The sequence below is a fragment of the Arachis ipaensis genome, chromosome B01 (assembly GCF_000816755.2).
Source record: "Arachis ipaensis cultivar K30076 chromosome B01, Araip1.1, whole genome shotgun sequence".
In the NCBI taxonomy this organism is placed as follows: Eukaryota; Viridiplantae; Streptophyta; class Magnoliopsida; order Fabales; family Fabaceae; genus Arachis; species Arachis ipaensis.
Window position 1 is genome coordinate 130,643,043 of NC_029785.2, and position 21,152 is coordinate 130,664,194.

Consider the following 21,152-nt stretch of genomic DNA (forward strand, 5'->3'; position numbering starts at 1 on the left):
ATTAAAAGTTTATCAGTTTTATTGAAATATTGATTGACCAAAAAGTAATTAAATTTCCAAGATACACATCCTTGTGTGTGAAGTTCAAGTAAAACCAAGTGTGCACCCTACAAAAATACCACTCAAGTTGTTGGAAACCTCCTTCTAACCTTCTTATTTTGACTGTTGCTTCTGTTAGGCTCAAAGTTACTTTGATGTTTAGCTACCATATTTGGTATGTCATACATCTCATATGATATGGACCTTGTTACCTCTAAATCTGTAATAAATTTTGTTTTCATTCAATGTTCATGCCGATTTACCATTTGTTATTGAAGAATCAATTGTTTGACTGGTCTGTAATTTCTTGTTGCATTCTTGCTGTAGGTTTGCAAGTTTCTGGGGGTATCAAAGTTATCCTTTTTACCTGAATATGGTTCCAAGCTACATGAAGATTATGTGATGGTGATGCATCTCCCAAAATTTTCAAAGGATGATAATTCCAGAAAGTGTTGTTTGTCTGATTGTTTTAGTTGTTGTAATGATAACTGGCAAAAGGTAACAAAATCCTGCTTTTGAGACTAGGCAATATGCTTCATTCATCTTGATCTGTTTTGAAGAATGTTAGACAAAGTAGGTTGCATCTTGCATAGTAACAATAATACATTGGAACTACTGAAGTAATCAGAAAATCTTGTTAGGACTGTTAAGTTACTGGTACTTTTGTCCTCATATATTTATTTCCATAATTAAAACGATACAATATTTGTTAATTGTTACGAATCATCTCTCTAAAAGTTTAAGTTTTTTAGGTGAAAACATGTGCATGACTTCATACTTAAACCAGGCTTTCAGGAATACCAGAATGCAGAAATTTGAGACTGATATGATAAGGGACAATGTTCTGTCTATATATAATACTACAGTAATACAAATATCAAATGTTGAGATAAACTTAAATTGTAAGAACGTTCTGTTTTTATGGTAGATCAATTGATTTTTGATGTTTATGTCATGAAGCATTGATGTTATTATTTTCACTATTGTTTCATGAAGTTTGTTGAGTAACACTATTATATTTGGTTTAACTTTACCATGTATCAGCTTCCTGTCTTGTTCTGTGCAGGTTTGGGCAGTACTGAAACCTGGGTTCTTAGCACTGCTAGCAGATCCTTTTGATGTACAACCTTTGGACATTATTGCTTTTGATGTACTACCTTCCTCCGATGGGAATGTGGATCATCGTCAATCACTGGCACAAGAAATGAAGGATCGAAATCCCTTGCGCCATTCGTTTAAGGTCAGAAAGGTGCTCTTGTATTTTTGTTGTTGCCTCATTGTCTTACTCTTGTCACTTATGACTTAAGAGGATATAATGCTAAATTGGCAGCTCATATTCTCTTGCTGTGCTTATAACTCTTACCGGTTATTAGCTGATTAGTATGTGTAATATCCATGTTAAACCTTTATTGAGGACGATGGTATTCTAATACAGAACTTAGCAAACTGTAGGTAACTTGTGGAAACCGGTGTATTAGAGTTAGAGTAAAAAGTAGTGCTAAAGTTAAAGATTGGGTCACTGCAATTAATGATGCTGGACTCAAGCCCCCTGAAGGATGGTGTCATCCCCACCGCTATGGTTCTTATGCTCCTCCAAGAGGCTTGATCAAAGATGGAAGTCAGGCCCAATGGTTTGTAGATGGTCGTGCCGCATTTGAGGCAATTGCTTCTTCAATCAAGGATGCAAAATCAGAGGTTTGTATAGTCTAGTACCAGAACATTTGAGGCCACTTATTGCATAATTTTTTTATCACAAGAAGGAAAATAATGATCAATTTTGAGTTCTGTTCAATGATCGAGAAATTCATGCAGATATTTATTTGTGGCTGGTGGTTGTGCCCAGAACTGTATCTAAAGCGCCCTTTTCATGCTCATGCTTCATCAAGGCTTGATAATTTGCTGGAAGCAAGAGCTAAGCAAGGGGTCCAGGTAACTGTTAATGTGAATCCTATCAGCCATCTGCTTTGCAACTTACTGATTAGTTTTGAAGGTTTCTGAGAATGTTGGCTTTCATTTATTTTATTTGCATTTGTTTCACTTGTGATAATATTTCCTTAGTTGGAGTTGCTACTCATCAGCTATTTAGTCATGATTTTTTCTCCCCAAAGACATGTTGAGATCTTCATGATTCTTTTTATTTTTCCAAACATGCAGATTTTCGTTCTTATCTACAAAGAGGTAGCCCTTGCTTTGAAAATCAATAGTTCTTATAGCAGGAGAAAGCTTCTTAGCATTCACGAGAATGTGAGGGTATTACGCTATCCTGACCACTTTTCTACTGGTGTTTACCTGTGGTATGCAAACTTAATTTCCTAAGCTTAGTTGTATATCTTGTTATACTATTATTATTATTATTATTTTGTGAAGAAAGAATATTTTCTAAGTTTGTATTTGCAAGTATAGAATATCAAAAATGTTATTCGTATACCAAAATCAGCTACTAAAATCAGCCACAAATATATTTGTGTATAAATATATATATATAGTTTAATTTATTTTCAATGTGTATTTGTGTTCCAATATGTATTTTATACTAGTGACTGATTTTGGTGTAGACATAGCATAGTCAATAAAATATGTTACAGATTTATGGTTTCTTATATGGGTTCATGATAATATATAGGTCGCATCATGAGAAACTTGTGATTGTTGACCACCAGATTTGCTTTATTGGAGGACTGGATTTGTGCTTTGGTCGTTATGACACCCCTGAACATAAAGTTGGGGATCTCCCTCCTATTATCTGGCCAGGAAAGGACTATTATAATCCAAGGTAACTTTTGTGCGTAATCGGAAAATAAGATCACAAGAAACTTTTTATAGGTTTCTTTTTATTGGTAATTCATCACACTGCAGTTCTATACTAGCCATTAATGTTGTTTAATGAGTTTTCAGAGTAGTTTAGTTGCCTATTCAAATTCACTTGGATACTTAATATAAAACTTCTGGCTTTTGCACTAGGCGTGTATTAAGATATTACCCATCATTACTTGATCAAATATTAACTTTATGTTGTTAATGCATGGATTTGTTTTCAATTTTGGCAGGGAATCTGAACCAAATTCATGGGAAGATATGATGAAAGATGAATTGGACCGTGGAAAATACCCGCGTATGCCTTGGCATGATGTTCATTGTGCACTTTGGGGGCCCCCTTGTCGTGACATAGCGAGGCACTTTGTTCAGAGATGGAATTTTGCCAAGGTAGACTTTTTCTGCTATTGTGTTGAAGTATCCATGCATTCTAGTGCTAAATACTCAATAGGACAGAAATAATGTCCTTTTTTCTCCCCTCAGAGGAACAAAGCTCCAAATGAGCAAGCGATACCATTACTTATGCCTCGGCATCATATGGTTATTCCACATTACTTGGGAAAGGACACAGAGGTGAAGATTGAATACAAGAATAATGACAACAACAGAACCATGATGAGGGAAGACTCCTTTAGCTCAGCAACTGATGATATTCCTTTACTATTGCCTCGGGAGTCTGGTGGGCTCAATACTTCTGAAGAAGACCCCAAAAGTGGGTCAAGCTCATTTTCATATCTGCGTGACCAGACTGCTAGTAGGCTCAGCAGCGGTCTTTCTTTCTCTTTATGGAAGACCAGAGTTGAACCACTTAGTTCTGATACACCAATGAAGGGATTTGTAGACAATCTTGATGGTGTGCAAGTGCGTCATCAAAGGAAAATGTCTCTAGATAGAGTATCTCTTGGTGATGTCCAGAATTCAGATCAAGAGTGGTGGAAAACACCAGGACCTGGTGAGCATGGAGGTTTTGCAGAAGACTCTGGACAAGTTGGCCCTCGTGTTTCGTGTCGTTGTCAGGTGTGGTGTTCTCTTTTGTGCACTGACCACACCTTAAACAAATTGTGCCAATGAATTATGGCATTGTGCAATTTCTTTCCTGTGTGTATGGAGATGCGACATCATCTGATTCATCTCATTAAAGTTTCAATGAAATATAATTATTCTATTTTCAGCATCAAATATGATTGTTAAGAGAAGACGGGTATTTGTTGGTAGCATCTAAACTATCTCTCTTTTTATGCAACATAAAAACTAAATCCATTGGACATCAATGATATTTCTGATTCTCTGACAATTTTATTTTATTAAGGATGTAACATATCTTATTCCTATACTATTCGGTATATATAATTCAATTTGTCATTGTATTTTCTACTATTAAAACATCATCTAATTGATAGGTTATTAGGAGTGTCACTCAATGGTCAGCTGGAACAAGCCAAACCGAAGAAAGCATCCACAAGGCATATTGCTCTCTAATTGAGAAGGCAGAATATTTCATCTACATTGAGGTATCAAATTTTACAATTCTTTTATCATATCAATACTGCATGGTAAATAATTTGAAATACGATGGCTTTGCGTATGATCATGCCAAAACTAATTTTGCTTATTAATGATAAAATCTGTCTAGAAGCTCATGATTGTACTGAAATAACATCTAGTGGATATGGGTAGCAATTACATTAAATGGCATACTAATATTTCCTACAGAATATCTGTCCTCTCAGAATATCTTTAGACGGTTGTTTATCAGGATTATAGCAGTATGTGTTGACTTGCATGTTGTTTATGCTATGTTGACATTTTTAGAGTAATGTCTATTCTAAAGCAGTAATCAGTTCTTGTTTCATTGATATATCTTGCATTTATCATCTCTTTTATGTAAGCTGATTGTAGAAATTCCATAGTGTCTGCTGCTATGACTTTATTTCCCAGTTTCCAAATGCTTCTCTCCTGGTTTTCTCAAAGAGATAATTAGTTCCTTTTGACACCTTGATGGCTTCCAATTTTTCAACTTTCACTTTCTAATTTTGATTGTGATGCCTTCTTTTTCTCTTCCAAAGTCTGTTCAAGGACATAGTTCTGATTGTTCTGTTTTGTCCTGGGCAACTTGTCCAGAATCAATTTTTTATCTCAGGTCTTTCACGGGATGATGTAATACGAAATCGTGTATCAGAAGCTTTATATCAACGCATTAGGCGAGCTTACGACGATAAGAAAACTTTCAGGGTTATAATTGTCATACCTCTCCTTCCTGGCTTCCAGGTTGGTTCCTTTATTTCCTCTTCAACACTGAAAGAATGTGTGAGCGTGTGTGTTGTGTGTGAATGGTTTTCTCACTTCTTTATTGTGTAGGGGGGCCTGGACGACAGTGGTGCAGCCTCTGTGAGAGCCATAATGCATTGGCAGTATAGAACTATCTGCCGAGGACAGAATTCTATATTACATAATTTGTATGAACTTCTTGGTTCAAAAATGCATGACTATATCTCTTTCTTCGGCCTCAGGGCACATGGTAGACTTTGTGAAAGTGTTCCCTTGGTAACCAGCCAGGTACTCTTTCGCCATTATGGTCTTATACCAAAGTTGTTACAGTCAGCTTAGTCATATATGCATACTTCAAAGATTTAATCATTTGTGGATATTTCAGATCTATGTTCACAGCAAAATCATGATTATTGATGATTGTACATGTTTGATTGGATCTGCTAATATTAATGATAGGAGTTTACTTGGCTCCAGAGATTCTGAGGTACATTCCAAACGTTTGTTTCACCCATCTTAGGCATTCCAAATTTGTTAGGTTATTCGAAATTTTTTCTTTGCTGATTCATCTCACTCCCCTCTAGAACTATATCAAGTGTAGCTGATGTTTCATTCCAGCCAATGTAATTTTTATACTTTCGGACTGATGTAGTCAACATCTTGCAACAATTTTTTCTTACTCTGTATTGTTTTTTTCTTGTAACAAGCTATTCCACATTTAAGAGTTATAGTTTTAAGTTTTAACATAACTGAATTTCCTAGTCCAAATTGTCAATTTGATGCATATTTCAAAAATTGTTAGGTAACAGATTTAGCCTACAAAATGCAACTGAAATGAAGACAGAATAATTTTCATCAGACTTGCGAATCAATATAAGTTCTTTGTTTTATCATAGGACTCTCGATTAATTATTATCTCACCCTTAAAATCTTCAGGAATTGGTCTGTTGATTGTCATTTGAAAAACTTTACTTGGGCTTTCAAGTTGTTTATCAGAGCATAATTTTTGCATCACCTTGTGTCCTCTTAATTCTCCCACATATGCATTTCAGATTGGTGTAGTTATAGAAGACAGAGAACTGATTGATTCCTATATGGATGGAAAGCCTTGGAAGGCAGGAAAATTCTCCTTGACTCTCCGATTGTCACTATGGTCTGAGCATTTAGGTCTTGGAGCAGGAGAGGTTAGTAAATTTCAATTCTCTGGAGAGCGTTCATTTCGCACGGCCTATTTGTAACCAGTGACGAATCTAGAACATTTTAATAGTGGGGACAAAGTATATATAACATTAAATAAAATAAGAGAGACAGAGTAGTCAAATTTAATAACATAACGAGGACAATTATACATAATTCTTATGTACTACTTAGAACATTTTTAAATTTTAGTGAGGGCACTTACCCCCACAATTATATAAGTGTATCTGTCCCTGTTTGTAATGCAAATTTCCATCTCTTTCCTCAGGCCAATCAAATAATGGATCCAGTTGTTGAGTCTACCTACAATGACATTTGGTTGGCAAGAGCAAAGGTAATTAGAAACATGTGTATGCATACAAAAAAAATAACAGAGATGGTTTAGACAAAAGTTATGCATGGTTGGTTATTATGTGAACAACAGTGAACATGTATACCAATGTAATAATAACTTAGTAACATTGCTGATCATTGTTCATGGTTGCATTTTGCAGGAAAATACTAAAATTTACCAGGATGTCTTTTCTTGTGTTCCTAATGATGTGATACACAACAGGTAGGAGAGTGGGTGAATGAGTCATGCTCCGTCCTCTTTTGTCTCTTGTTCTTACATGCTTTGTATTATGTATGCAGATATGCTTTCCGACAAAGCGTTGCTTTTTGGAAAGACAAGATAGGTCACAGTACTATTGATCTAGGGATAGCTCCAAAAAAGTTAGAAAATCATCATGACGGAGTTACTGAGAGCATTGATCCCATGGAGAGGTTAGCGTCAGTGAAAGGTCACCTTGTTAGTTTCCCCCTGGAGTTCATGAGCTTAGAAAATCTAAGACCTGCTTTCAATGAAGGCGAGTTCTATGCTGCCCAAGTTTTCCATTGACTATCATGTCTCAGCAAGAGATATGTTTCACCATTACACACACCTTTTTTTTTTTTTACGTGAGGTTTTGTAAGTTATTGTTTGCAGAGATTTTTCTATTGCAACTCTGCAAGAGAGAGAGAGAGAGAGAGAACCCCTGGCGAGGGGCACTTGAGTTACAATATCAAGAAAAAAATATGTATTAGAATGTTTATGAAATTCGTCATTTTTTTCATAAATGAAAATAACATCAATTTTCATATATACTGTTATTTGCTTTTTGTTATTTTATTTGCCGTTAATTTCAACTAATATATCAACTTTCATTTTTTCTTTTTCACTCTATCCCTATTAATTATTATTATATGAATTTAATTTTGATACACTGTCAATATAAAGTAGTTTTACACGTGCATCTAATTACACAATATCACATTAATTAAAATAATTACTTTTTATATTAATTATGTGAATAGTCATCCAAAATAATAGATATTATAAAACGTTTCATACTATTTGTTCATACACTGGCCCAACACTAAGGCCCAGGTCCAAATACACCAAAAGGCCCAATCTAAAGATTGGCCTTCGTTATTCACCGACCTCTTTAGAAGAGGTCGGACTCAACACAGACTTCTTTCCAAAGAAGTCGGGTTCAAGAGATAGCTGGCAGATAACACTTATTCAAATAAGTAACTGCCCCTAAAATCTCTCAACCCACTTCTAGAAGCCATATCCCAACTGACGTGTGCACCCTCCCAGTACTGTAACCGACCTAAGATCTCGGCATCGATCACTCCTGGCTGAGTCAGCTTTATCCTCCAACCGAAACCCACCACAACAGGATACGCTAAGAAGAAGCACGTGACGATTCCTCGGAACTAAAAAGATACTAACAAACAATCCCGGTCATTTGTATCGCAACTAACTCACACCTCACTTATAAAACAGAAACCACAATCCCTGGAGGACACAGTATTCTCTTCCCTTACTTAATACACTTTCTTCTTTGATAAATACACATTCTAACTTAAGCATCGGAGTGCTTTTGCAGGTACTCCCACCGCCGTGTTTCAGAGACATCCGAGGACCCTTGCCACGCTGACCCTAGCGGACGTGTAAGCTCGTCCAGACCTAACAAGCTCCCAAGGCCCAGCTTACTCCTCGGATCACCCAAACGGAACATTTGGCGCCCACCGTGGGGCCGATAACACTAACCCCACGATTTCCTGTTATATTTCTACCTCTTGAGTTTCTCTTTGCAGGATAGCGCGAGCCCCAGTCATGGCTGACAACGGAGTCCCTCAATTCACACAGGCTGAGCTCATGGCCCAAATGGCGGAACTTCAAGCAGAAGTCAAAAGACTAGCCGAACTATCAGCACGAAATAACGCCAACCAGATAGGCGAGGGAAATTCCAAAAGATCTTCCCAGGGCACATCTGACCTGCTGATCGCTGACCCACCAAAAGAGAGACTAACCTCGGACAACCCTTTTTCCGAAGAAATCACAAATTTTCAAATGCCAAAACATTTCACACTCCCCTCCTCACTTGAGCCGTATAAGGGGATTGGTGACCCCCGGGCTCACATTAAGAAATTTCAATCTATGATGTTTTTTAACGGTCCTAACAATGAACCTGTACTTTGCAGAGCCTTCCCGACGTATCTTGACGGAGCAGCTTTGCTTTGGTTTTCGAAACTACCTGCAGGTTCAATCTCTTCTTTTGAAGAGCTGGCGAAGTCTTTCATTGATTACTTCGCCGCAGCGAGAATATACGTCCATGGATCGGATTACCTCGGCACGATCCGCCAAGGTCCACAGGAAAGCCTAAAGGGTTACCTGACCAGGTTTGCAGAGGCGACCATGGAAATACCCGACCTAGATCCGGCTGTCCACCTCCATGCACTTAAGGCCGGCCTCCGACCTGGCAAATTCAGAGAAACGATCGCCATCACCAAACCGAAGACACTGGAGGAGTTCAGGGAAAGGGCAGCCGGACAAATGGAAATCGAAGAACTACGCGAGGCCAACAAAATGGAAAGGAAACCCATAAGGGAGGAGGAACGATCAATGAGATCGACCCCCAACAAGGAGGTCGGCAAAACATTTAAGCTCACTCCGAAATTTGACAATTACACCAGATTCAACACAAGAAGGGAAAAGATAATCAAGGAAATACTCAATGCCAAGATTATAAAACCCCCAGTAAGGGCAGGCAGTTACCAAGACCAGAGGTTCGTAGACAAAAGCAAACATTGCGCTTTCCACCAAAAATACGGACACACCACCGACGAATGCATAATAGCCAAAGACCTTTTGGAAAGGCTTGCACGGCAAGGCCTATTAGATAAGTACATTGAAGGGAGGAAGCATAAGGAAGACGACCAAGGCAAGGAGGAAAGGCAACCGACCTCAGTAAACAAGGAAAAATGGCCGAGCAATAACCTACCCAAGGCAGTCATAAACTGCATCTCCGGAGGATTCGCTAGAGGCGGCGAAACAACATCGGCCAGGAAATGGAGTTACCGAGCCATGCTAGCCATAGAAGGAACCTCACCTCCAAACAAGAGCGACGCACCAGATTTAGAAATCACCTTCAATAAAGCGGATATGTGCTCGGCCGCCCCACACCTGGACGACCCGGTCGTAATTTCTATCCAGACAGGCGACCTACTGGTAAGAAAGGTCCTTTTGGACCCAGGTAGCAGCGCAGACGTACTCTTTTATTCTACCTTTTTAAAGATGAACTTATCTGAAAAACTCATACAACCCTCCTCCGGAGAACTGGTAGGATTCTCCGGAGAAAGGGTACCAATAAAAGGTTATATATGGCTTAAAACGACAATAGGTGAAAACGCATCATCCCGAACACTTGATATACAATACCTGATTGTCGATTGCAATAGTCCTTATAACATTATCCTCGGGAGACCCGCTCTGAACATGTTCAGAGCAGTAATATCAACTTTCCACCTATGTGTTAAGTTTCAGGCACAGGACGGAAGAATAGCAACGATTCACTCAGACCGCCAACAAGCTCGGCAGTGTTATAACTCTTGCCTAAAAAGGTCGGATAACAGAGAAAGACAACACGAGATCAAAGCGGTACAAACCAGAGAGGAAGTCCTTTCCCTAGCCAAACTCGACCCCAGGGGAGACACACAGGAGAGACCACAACCAACTGACGAACTCCAGAAAATTCAACTGACATCCAAACCAGAGCAAGTAACATACATCGGTCAAGCACTACAAGGACAAGAAAGGTCGGATCTCGTAAAGCTACTAAGAGCCAACGCAGACTTATTCGCCTGGACCCCAGCAGATATGCCGGGCATAAGTCCGGACATCATCTGTCACAAACTCGCCACCAATCTTTCGAGCCGACCCATAGCTCAGAAGAAAAGAAACCTAGGAACAGAGAAATCAAAGGCAGCCCTGGAAGAGACCAGTAAACTCTTACAAGACGACTTCATCAGAGAAATCCGCTTCACCACATGGCTCTCGAATGTGGTAATGGTAAGAAAAAACTCAGGTAAATGGCGCATGTGCGTCGATTTTACAGATTTAAACAAAGCATGTCCTAAAGATGCCTACCCTTTACCATGCATTGATAAGCTTGTAGACAACGCTTCAGGTTTCGAAAGCTTAAGCTTCATGGATGCATACTCGGGGTATAATCAAATACTCATGCATCCTGAAGATCAAAGCAAGACAGCATTCATAACCGAACATGGAAACTTTTGTTATCGTGTAATGCCATTTGGCTTAAAGAATGCAGGTGCGACCTATCAACGCTTGATGGACAAGGTCTTCCATCACCAAATAGGACGCAACATGGAGATATATGTGGACGATATGGTCGCGAAAACCAAGAAAGAAAAATCACACTGTGAAGACCTCAGGAAAATATTTGGACAACTCCGAATTTACAATATGAGATTGAACCCAGAGAAGTGTGCCTTCGGTGTAAAGGGAGGAAAGTTTCTCGGATTCATGCTCACATCGCGAGGAATCGAGGCGAACCCTGAAAAATGTTTAGCAATACTCAACATGGAAAGCCCTAAAACGATAAAAGAGGTACAACAACTTGCAGGAAGGATAGCTGCGCTATCCCGATTCCTACCCGCTGCATCAAGCCGAGCATATTACCTCTTCCAAACAATATCGAAGAACAAAAAATTTCATTGGACAGAGGAAGGCGAGAAAGCATTTTCCGAGCTCAAAACGATCTTATCAACACCACCCGTGCTACAAAGACCAGAAATCGGTAAACCTTTATATTTATACTTATCTGTTTCAAGTTATGCTATAAGCTCGGCCCTTGTTCTCGAAACAGGAAAAACGCAACAGCCAGTATACTTTGTCAGCAGAGTCATGCAACCAACCGAGCAACGATATCCGAAGATAGAACAACTCGCCCTTGCACTGATAACAACAGCAAGGAGACTTAGACACTACTTCCAAAGCCACACAATAGTAGTAAGAACGAATCACCCACTGAGACAAATATTAACAAAACCAGAACTGGCAGGACAGTTGACCAAATGGTCAATTGAACTCTCAGAGTTCGACATTCAGTTTCAGACTAGATCGGCCCTCAAGGCACAAGTTCTCACCGACTTCATCACGGAGATGACCCCATACGATCACATTGAAACATGGGAATTGCACGTGGATGGGGCGTCAAGTCGAGAAGGGAGTGGGGCTGGCATAATCTTAAAGGAGGGAAATAAGGTGGTAGCCGAGCAAGCCCTCCAATTTCACTTCTCGGCAAGCAACAATCAGGCCGAGTATGAAGCCCTCATAGCGGGACTAAAGCTCGCCCTAAGCCACAAAGCGACGAACTTAACGGCACATTGCGATTCCCTCCTGGTGGTCCAACAAATCCGAGGAGAATTCCAGGTAAAAGATCCCTTGCTAGAACAATACTGGCTCATAGCAAAGGATCTAATTTCAAATTCAGTTCGTTCACCATATTACATGTGCATAGAGAACAAAATGTCAGGGCAGACATACTATCTAAACTCGCCGCCACCAGGGCGGACACACAAACATCAACATTATCGCAGCACACACTCACAAAACCGAGCATTGAATTATTATGTATTGAAAACATTAACCACCTCCACGATTGGAGGAAACCTTTCCTTGAATACATATGTACAGGTGCATTACCCAGAGACGAGCTCCATCCTCAACAGTTCAAACGTAAGGCAAGCTTCTACACGAGAATATCAGGAGAGCTATACAGACGAGGTTTCTCACAACCATTACTAAGATGCCTAGACCAAGACCAGGCCAGAGAGGTAATGAATGAAGTCCATGAAGGAGTATGTGGGAACCACATAGGAGGACGAGCTCTCGCTGCAAAAATAATCCGAACAGGATATTATTGGCCGACCATGAAGAGAGATTGCATAGCAAAAGTCAAAACATGTGACAAATGCCAGAAACACGAGGCGATCTCAACCAAGCCAGCCAAAGTACTGCACAGCATGGAGGTAAGCTGGCCTTTCTACAGATGGGGACTTGACATCCTCGGCCCCTTCCCAACAGCACCAGGACAGGTAAAATTTCTTTTGGTATCTATAGACTACTTCTCAAAATGGATAGAAGCGCAACCCTTAGCAAAGATAACAGCTGAAAAGGTACGATCTTTTATTTGGAGAAATATAATATGCCGCTTTGGGATACCAAAAGAAATAATATCAGACAATGGTAGACAATTTACAGACAATAAGCTCGGGTTATTTCTAAAAAATTTCAATATTCAACATCGTTTTAGCTCGGTAGAACACCCACAAACTAATGGGCAAGCCGAAGCTGCTAACCGAGTTGTGTTGCAGGCAATAAAGAAGAAACTCGACAACGCAAAGGGAGAATGGGCCGAGCTCATTCCTGAAGTACTGTGGAGTTACAACACCACAATACATAACACTACAGGCGAAACACCCTTCAAGTTAGTCTATGGCTCAGAAGCCCTGATCCCCATTGAGGTCGGATTACCGACGTTAAGAACCGAGTTGTACGATGAACAACAAAACCTAAGGGCCAGGAGCGCCGAGCTTGACTTAGCCGAAGAGGACAGGGAAATCGCCGCTATCAAACAAAGGGCCCAGAAGAAAATAATAGAAAGAAAATACAACAGGAAGGTGATTCCGAGAATATTCAACAAAGGCGACCTTGTGCTCAGGCGAACAGAGGAAGCCAGAAGACCTCCAGCTCATGGCAAGCTCGCCGCAAATTGGGAAGGCCCCTTCCGTGTTACCCAAGTGCTCGGCAAGGGGGCATATCAACTCCAAACATTACAAGGCAATGCCATTCCAGGAAACTGGAACATCTCATCACTCAAAATGTATATGTCATAGTTTGTACAAAATGCGAATGAAGGTACTCTTTTTTCCCCCTTAGAGCTTTTTTCCCAACGAAAGGGTTTTGCCTAAGGAAGGGTTTTAATGAGGCCGGACGTCCCCCGAATCCAAATAAAAGCGTTAGATTCTTTTCAAATAAAGCCTGACAATGACAAAATATAACAAAGCAAAAACACTTACTATAAATATATTATATTATCAAACTGGCCTGAAACATCGGCCAAATACCACCACCTAATAGTCAAACCGGCCTAACGTCGGCCAAATGCCATACAAAGTCCAAAAAACTAACAGTCTAGAGCTCAGACAGTCAAAACAAAAGCCATAAATACAAACAAACTAAGAAGGAGCATTCTCGTCGTGCTCCTCCACAGTACCATCTACAACTAACTTTCCACCTACAACTATCTTTGTAATATCGAGCTTATCACAATCAAAATTAGGAGCTAACAGGGCAATCTGACTCACAGCACGATCAAAACCATAAGAGAACATCTCCATCCCAGCCTCCTCTAGCTCATGCACGCGGGAAGTAAGCCGACCTTTGGCCACGTCGTGCTCCATAACTTCAGCTTGCAACAAGCGGATTTGATCTCTTAAACGAACCACCTCATCCTCAGCTTCTTTCGCTCTAGCCACAGCACTGACAGCAACATCTTCCTTTTCCTTTACAACCTTCTCCAAACCAGCAATCCGAGCTGTATATGACTTCTCCATGGAAGAGACCTTGTTCACAGCTTCTTGCTGATCAGCACCAACACACTCAACAGTCCGACCAACGCAGAGTAAGCGAGAAGCAACCACCTACCCAGCATCCGTAATATGAGAACAATACAAAAGATTGAAAGAATAAGAAACACAAACAAAACATACCTGAACAAATTTACCAAGCGCTTCCATTCCAGCACGCCGCGTCATAAGCATGTCCCCAGGGTATTGAGAGGCCCGATCAGAAAGATCGGCAAAGTTAAACTGTTCGCTCCACAGAGAATGAGAGCTAGACCCCGCAATGAAGCCATGAAGTTTCTTCTGACGGTCAAATACAGGGTCCCCCTCACCACGGACTTCCTGGTCAGCCTCAGAGATAACCTCCAGAGAAACATCGTCCCTCTTCCTCTTGAACGAAGAGGCCGGACGACCAACAGAGGAAAAGGATTATTCGCCACCATCCTTATGCTCGGCCGGACCGACAACCTTGTCCTTTTTCTTATTTAAAAAGGTTTGCAACTTTAAGGGATCCAGCAAGGGAACTCGTCCTCCTACAACATAGCCAACAAAAACGGTAAACAAAACAGAAAAATAGTAGTACGGACGAGAATTAAACAAAACCTTACCTATATATGTTTTCAAACCCTCAACATCACCCGAGTCATACAAACGCAATATATCGGAAATAGACATACACTCCCCAGCAGCAACGCTCTCAACCAAAAAATCCAACACAAATTCCTCCTCTTCACTCCGCTCAGAGGCCTCAAGAATCTGACTAGGCTCAGAACACCAATAAAGAGGAAATCTTTCACAAAGCTCATCGTCCAAGTAAAACGGGTATTCGGACTCAATGGACCGGACTTTGACAAAAAGGGACTTGAAATTTTTAAAAGAAGACTTATAAAGAAGGAATATGGAACGACCAGGGAAACTGCTAAAGCAAACCCACAAACCTTTTCGAGTACCTTTCGCCTGAAAGAGCGAGAAGAACAATGGCAGGGAACAGGGAAAAGACAGGTAATCCATCAAAATCTGGAAGGCGCGAAGGAACGCCCAGGAGTTAGGGTGTAACTGCGAGGGAGCGCAGTTCAGTTGGGTAAGGACATCGCATTCGAAGGGCGAAAACGGAAAATGCACGCCAAGCTCAAGCATGCAGGGAGTGTACATGTAAAAATATAACAAATCCCCTCTTCTCTCAAAAACCCTATCATCGCTAGAACATGGAAGGAACTCAACAGTAACCCCGGAACCCTTCCTCACGAAGTCCAACCCTTTCAACTCAGCAAGGGAGTCAACACTAGTAAAAGAAGACGACCGGGTCCTAACGTCCTCACTAACCCAGTGGTAAGGATCATCTTCCCTGACCTCCACAGCCTTTAGTTTCTCTTTCAATTTCTCCCCCATGAATGCCCAGAAACAGTAACAATAAAAGACAAAGAAAGAAAACACTAACCTTTCGAAGACATAGCAAGATAAAGTGAGAAGAAGAAGAAACGGCGAAGGCGTAAGTTCCGAAAGAAGTGATTATTGCAAAGCCCACTATTTTAGTGGGTAACTTAAATCCATACCCACTACGAAACATGGGGAACTAAAACGACATCAACGCGCAATAAAAGTGACACGAATCACTAAACATACAAACCAAAAACCAAGCCCACCAAAACGATTATCGCGCGCAAATGAAGACATGGACGATCAAAGCTCGGCCGACGTTTCTGAACACAACACCAGCCGAGCTTGGGGGCTATGACGTGTGCACCCTCCCAGTACTGTAACCGACCTAAGATCTCGGCATCGATCACTCCTGGCTGAGTCAGCTTTATCCTCCAACCGAAACCCACCACAACAGGATACGCTAAGAAAAAGCACGTGACGATTCCTCGGAACTAAAAAGATACTAACAAACAATCCCGGTCATTTGTATCCCAACTAACTCACACCTCACTTATAAAACAGAAACCACAATCCCTGGAGGGCACAGTATTCTCTTCCCTTACTTAATACACTTTCTTCTTTGATAAATACACATTCTGACTTAAGCATCGGAGTGCTTTTGCAGGTACTCCCACCGCCGTGTTTCAGAGACATCCGAGGACCCTTGCCACGCTGACCCTAGCGGACGTGTAAGCTCGTCCAGACCTAACAAGCTCCCAAGGCCCAGCTTACTCCTCGGATCACCCAAACGGAACACCAACAATCCTTAAATAAAGGGACGGTTATCCACCTAAAAAGGTGGCACTACTCCAACGGTGGTTATTGGATCACCAATATAAATACCTTGACACCCCTCAGGTATCTCTAAGTTCCAATACATTCTAAACCTGCTTAACCCCGTGCTGACTTAGGCATCGGAGTGTCTTTGCAGGTACCACCCCCCATCTCTTGGAACACACAACTCGGAGGCGGCTCCCAAACGTAAACCAAGTCGGAGACCACACTCCTCCTGTGCTTGGGCCTCACAAACAAGCCCAACCACCGTTCAGTTCTAGGTAAGCCCCGAAACATTGGCGCCGTTGCCGGGGACCTGGAGCTCAACTCTTGATAATGGCGGATGATTAACAACATAGTCAGACAACCACTCAACATGAATAAGATGCAAGCATGTTAAAAAGAAGCTGGAATACAGTTTCTATGGATACCAGAATATCAAATAGGGATGATGATTCTACTTCTACAGTTAAATTAGATTAAACAAAAGAGAAGAAAGCACCGTCCCAAGGCCATTGTAGAAAGCAAACCAAGACAAATGAATTTGAAAGCCAATTGAATAAAAGAATTTTCAATTCAGAAAATTCAATTGGCAAAAGAAGTTACGTGAAAAAAAAAAAAGTGGAAAAGGGAACGTGACTAATCCCAACCTCTTCGTGAAATAGGATGGACAATGACATCTGTGCCAACTTACAATCTCGGAAAAATCCATGATACCCACTCATGGAATGGAGCAGTTGCATGTTCCAAATACATAGCATCAGCCAATTTGAATGCAACCCAATCCGACAATGGAGTGATGAATCCAGTTTTTTCTTCAGTGAATTCATATGTCAATTACAACAGAGCAGTGAATAACACAAAAAATTCTCATGGTACATCTTTCGTTGGTTGCTCACAAATTACATCACTGCCAATGAATATGGAAAGAAATATTCCTGTGGTAGAATTTGATGTTGTTTGCACACCAATAAAGATGGATGTCTTCCAGGAAGAAAACTGGAATCTGATCCAAAGAAAAAAGAAAGTCAGGGCGACAAAGGCCTAGTCTTCATTAGAGGGGATGATGGTCAGACTTTTCTTCAAAGGTCGGATAAGCTCGGAGCTCACAAAGAAAATTCGACATCTTTTAGAGAGCTCATGAAGTAAAGTCCGACCTCTTTTAAAGGTCAGACTTTATAACAAGGTCGGATGAGCTGGGAGCTCACAAAGAAAATCCGACCTCTTTTAGAGAGCTCATGAAGAAAAGTCCGACCTCTTTTAAAGGTCAGACTTTACAACAAGGTCAGATAAGCTCGGAGCTCACAAAGAAAATCCGACCTCTTTTAGAGAGCTCATGAAGTAAAAGTCCGACCTCTTTAAAGGTTAGACTCTACAAATGAGGTCTAAAACCTCATTTGCTCAGAAGAATCCGACCTCTTCAGAGCCGACAAGGGAAAAATCCGACCTCTTTTTGGGGTTTGTGAAAAAATTCGACCTCTTTCATGATCAACTCTACAATAAGGTCGAAAATCTCGAAGATTACCAGAAAGAAATTCCGACTTCTTTTAAAGATCAGAGTCTACAATGAGGTCGAAAACCTCCAAACTTAGAAAGAAAGTCCGACCTCTTTCCAAGCTTAAAAAGAAAAATCCGACCTCTTCTAAGGATCCAAGCTTATGAAGAAAATCTGACCTCTTCTGGGGATTCAAGTCTACAAATAAAAATCTGACTTCCTTTAAGAGCTTACGAAGAAAATCCGACCTCCTTTAGAGGTCAGACTACAATGAGGTCAAAATCTCTGAATTTATAAAGGAAAATCCGACCTCTTTTAGAGCTCACAAAGAAAAGTCCGACCTCTTTTAAAGGTCAGACTTTACAACAAGGTCAGAAAGGCTTAGAGCTTACAAAGAAAAGTCCGACTTCTTTCTTGAGATACAACTTTGAGAACCAGATCCCAAGCATAAATGGCCATGAGAAGGTCATACGAAGAAATTTCTCAACTGACAACCTCGTCTTGATCCAAAATGACATCGGACCAAAATCGGACGAAGAGAAGCCAACACCAAAATGAAAAGATCCAACAAAGTCACTTAAGACTTGAAAAAGAACTACTACAACATACTCGACTTACTCGAAAATAATCTACCTAGATTGTGCCATGTCTACAACAAAAGGGATACTACAGCTAGAAAAGCGCACCTTACTCCCTAATGCACACTTTTTCTGACTTGAAGTGACGAGATCCAAAGTGGTGTAAGAAGTTATCAATGCAAATCGTGGTCCGACCTCATTAAGCCACTTGTACTAAATCAAGCTGGCAAGGGGCAAACCTAAAACGAATTGCACAAATAACTTAAGGACAGCGTGATCATAATCAAACATCAACACGAAGAGGATGTAAACCCGACCTCACAACAATTTGTTTAAAACAAATTGAGAAAGGATGGCGATTTATAAGAATGCCTCCTCAAGCCAAGAGATAAGTATCCGACCTTACTAAGTTGACACAACAAGTATAAAACAAGTTATCCGACCTCCCAAAAAGAGAGTCCAAAATAACTTGTAAAAGTCACATAGCAACAAATAGTAAGATTCAAGAATGGCATGACTGAATACTCGAGTCCGACTTTATGAAGCTCGACCTCTAGTAGGGGCACTGGCTTATTATGAGAGCCAAGTCCAAAATTATTAGCCAAAGACAACATTCAACAATGATGCTAGAGCACGAAATAAGAACGTGACCCCCTTCCAAAAATCTGAGAGCAAACTCAAATAAGAAAAGAGCTCTTGAGACAAAGGATGGCTACGAGATTCGCCACAAAAGACCTCATCTTGATAAGAAAAAATATCAGGCTACTGAGTTCGGGCGAATGAAAGCTGACAACAAAAAGGATAGGACCCTACAAGATTACTGAGATCTTAGGAAAAGGTTATTATAAGGTGACCGACTTAAACGGCACCAAGTTACCAAGGTCGTGGCATGCTTGTAACATGAAAAGGTACTATAGTTAAAAGCGAATTCTACTCCCTGATGTACTCTTTTCCCAACTTCATGATTTTTTCCCAAAAGGAAAGGGTTTTTTTTGAAGGGGGGTTTTAACGAGGCATCACAGTAGAGACTAAGGGATCATAGATAGTGAAAAACCCTTAGTAGCAGTAAAAGTACCTTCGCAAATAAATAAAGATCTTTTATCTCTTATAAATTCCTTCTCGTTTTTCTTTCTTTCTACGAAACACGCCGACTTAAGCTCGACAAAGCGTGAAAATCCCATGAACCGACCTAGATGGTCATCAGGATAAAACGACGAGGTACAAGTCGGTGTAAAGAGGTTATAAAAGTCGATCGTAATAAACTCGGAAATTATCTGACTTACAAGTCGGAAAAACCGAGAAACAAGGAAACGCATCGCAAAAATAACCTAAATCATAAGAGCTCAATAAATCAAAATTGAGTATAAGGAATACTAAAAAGAGATCAGGAAACCTATTGAAAGCACTAAGGCAAAAGGCTGTCCCGAGTTGTTAAGGAAAACTTAACTTAAAGAAAGGGACAGTCAGCCAAGAAAAAAGTTTTTCAAAACAAAGATCAAAAAGGTTTTTTCGAAAACCTAAAACAGAAAAGCATGCGCACAACAAACAGAGAAAGGTGAATTCTTTCGAACAAGAGCTTCTTCCGAACAGAGGAGAGGAAGTGTGAAAGTTTTCAGAAACGAAGCAAGGAAAGAGAGGGAAAGTATTTATAAAAATGTTGGGGGCACAATGGTAAAAACGGAAGCCGTCATTTAAAGAGAGGCACCGTTCCCAATGTAACTGATCCTCGCGTATGAATACACAAATCCCTAACGGACGCGACATTTGATTAAACGCGACTGTTGAGAATTTTTAAAAACACGTCGGTTCTGAAACATCACGTCGGTTCCTTATCAGGCCGGCTACGGTCCTGAGTTAAATACTCGACCCCAACTCTTAAAAAGAAATTGGGCTCGAGTAGGGGCACTGTTCATACACTGGCCCAACACTAAGGCACAGGTCCAAATACACCAAAAGGCCCAATCCAAAGATTGGCCTTCGTTATTCACCGACCTCTTTAGAAGAGGTCGGACTCAACACAGACTTCTTTCCAAAGAAGTCGGGTTCAAGAGATAGCTGGCAGATAACACTTATTCAAATAAGTAACTGCCCCTAAAATCTCTCAACCCACTTCTAGAAGCCATATCCCAACAATCCCTAAATAAAGGGACGGTTATCCACCTAAAAAGGTGGCACTACTCCAACGGTAGTTATTGGATCACCACTATAAATACCCTGACACCCCTCAGGTATCTCTAAGTTCCAATACATTCTAAACCTGCTTAACCCCGTGTTGACTTAGGCATCGGAGTGTCTTTGTAGGTACCACCCCCTATCTCTTGGAACACACAATTCGGAGGCGGCTCCCAAACGTAAACCAAGTCGGAGACCACACTCCTCCTGTACTTGGGCCTCACAAATAAGCCCAACCACCGTCCGATTCTAGATAAGCCCCGAAACACTATTAATGTATCAAAATTAAATTCTTATTATATTATGGCAAGCTATAAACCATAATCAAAATTATTGTTGCTATTTTTACTACTAATTATAAAGAATAAGGCCTAGTATTCGTAATGTTTGCTAATGCAAATGTTAAAATGACAAAGTGAGTTTAAATTCCTCTTAGG

The 21,152-nt window shown here is 40.6% G+C and overlaps 1 protein-coding gene and 1 long non-coding RNA gene across 4 annotated transcripts; one reads left to right on the forward strand and one right to left on the reverse strand.

Moving 5' to 3' along the window:
• LOC107614510 (phospholipase D zeta 1) lies at window positions 287-7,439 on the forward strand. Of its 2 annotated transcripts, XM_021105107.1 has the most exons (16): window positions 287-537; window positions 1,106-1,279; window positions 1,492-1,734; window positions 1,852-1,968; window positions 2,194-2,333; window positions 2,663-2,812; window positions 3,087-3,243; window positions 3,337-3,870; window positions 4,254-4,364; window positions 4,975-5,121; window positions 5,212-5,409; window positions 5,507-5,608; window positions 6,174-6,305; window positions 6,587-6,652; window positions 6,813-6,874; window positions 6,952-7,439. In XM_021105107.1, the coding sequence occupies exons 1-16, from the start codon at window positions 442-444 to the stop codon at window positions 7,196-7,198; spliced, it is 2,676 nt and encodes an 891-aa protein (XP_020960766.1). In that variant the 5' UTR covers window positions 287-441; the 3' UTR covers window positions 7,199-7,439. The 2 variants fall into 2 exon arrangements, with proteins under 2 accessions (XP_020960766.1, XP_020960769.1); XM_021105110.1 differs by lacking the exon at window positions 5,507-5,608.
• Window positions 5,957-7,119, reverse strand: LOC110263593. Of its 2 annotated transcripts, none has more exons than XR_002349425.1 (3): window positions 6,831-7,119; window positions 6,524-6,621; window positions 5,957-6,349 (listed from the first exon to the last, which is right to left on the reverse strand). It is a non-coding gene; the product is annotated as an uncharacterized LOC110263593 (long non-coding RNA). The 2 variants fall into 2 exon arrangements; XR_002349424.1 differs by having other exon boundaries at window positions 5,957-6,371.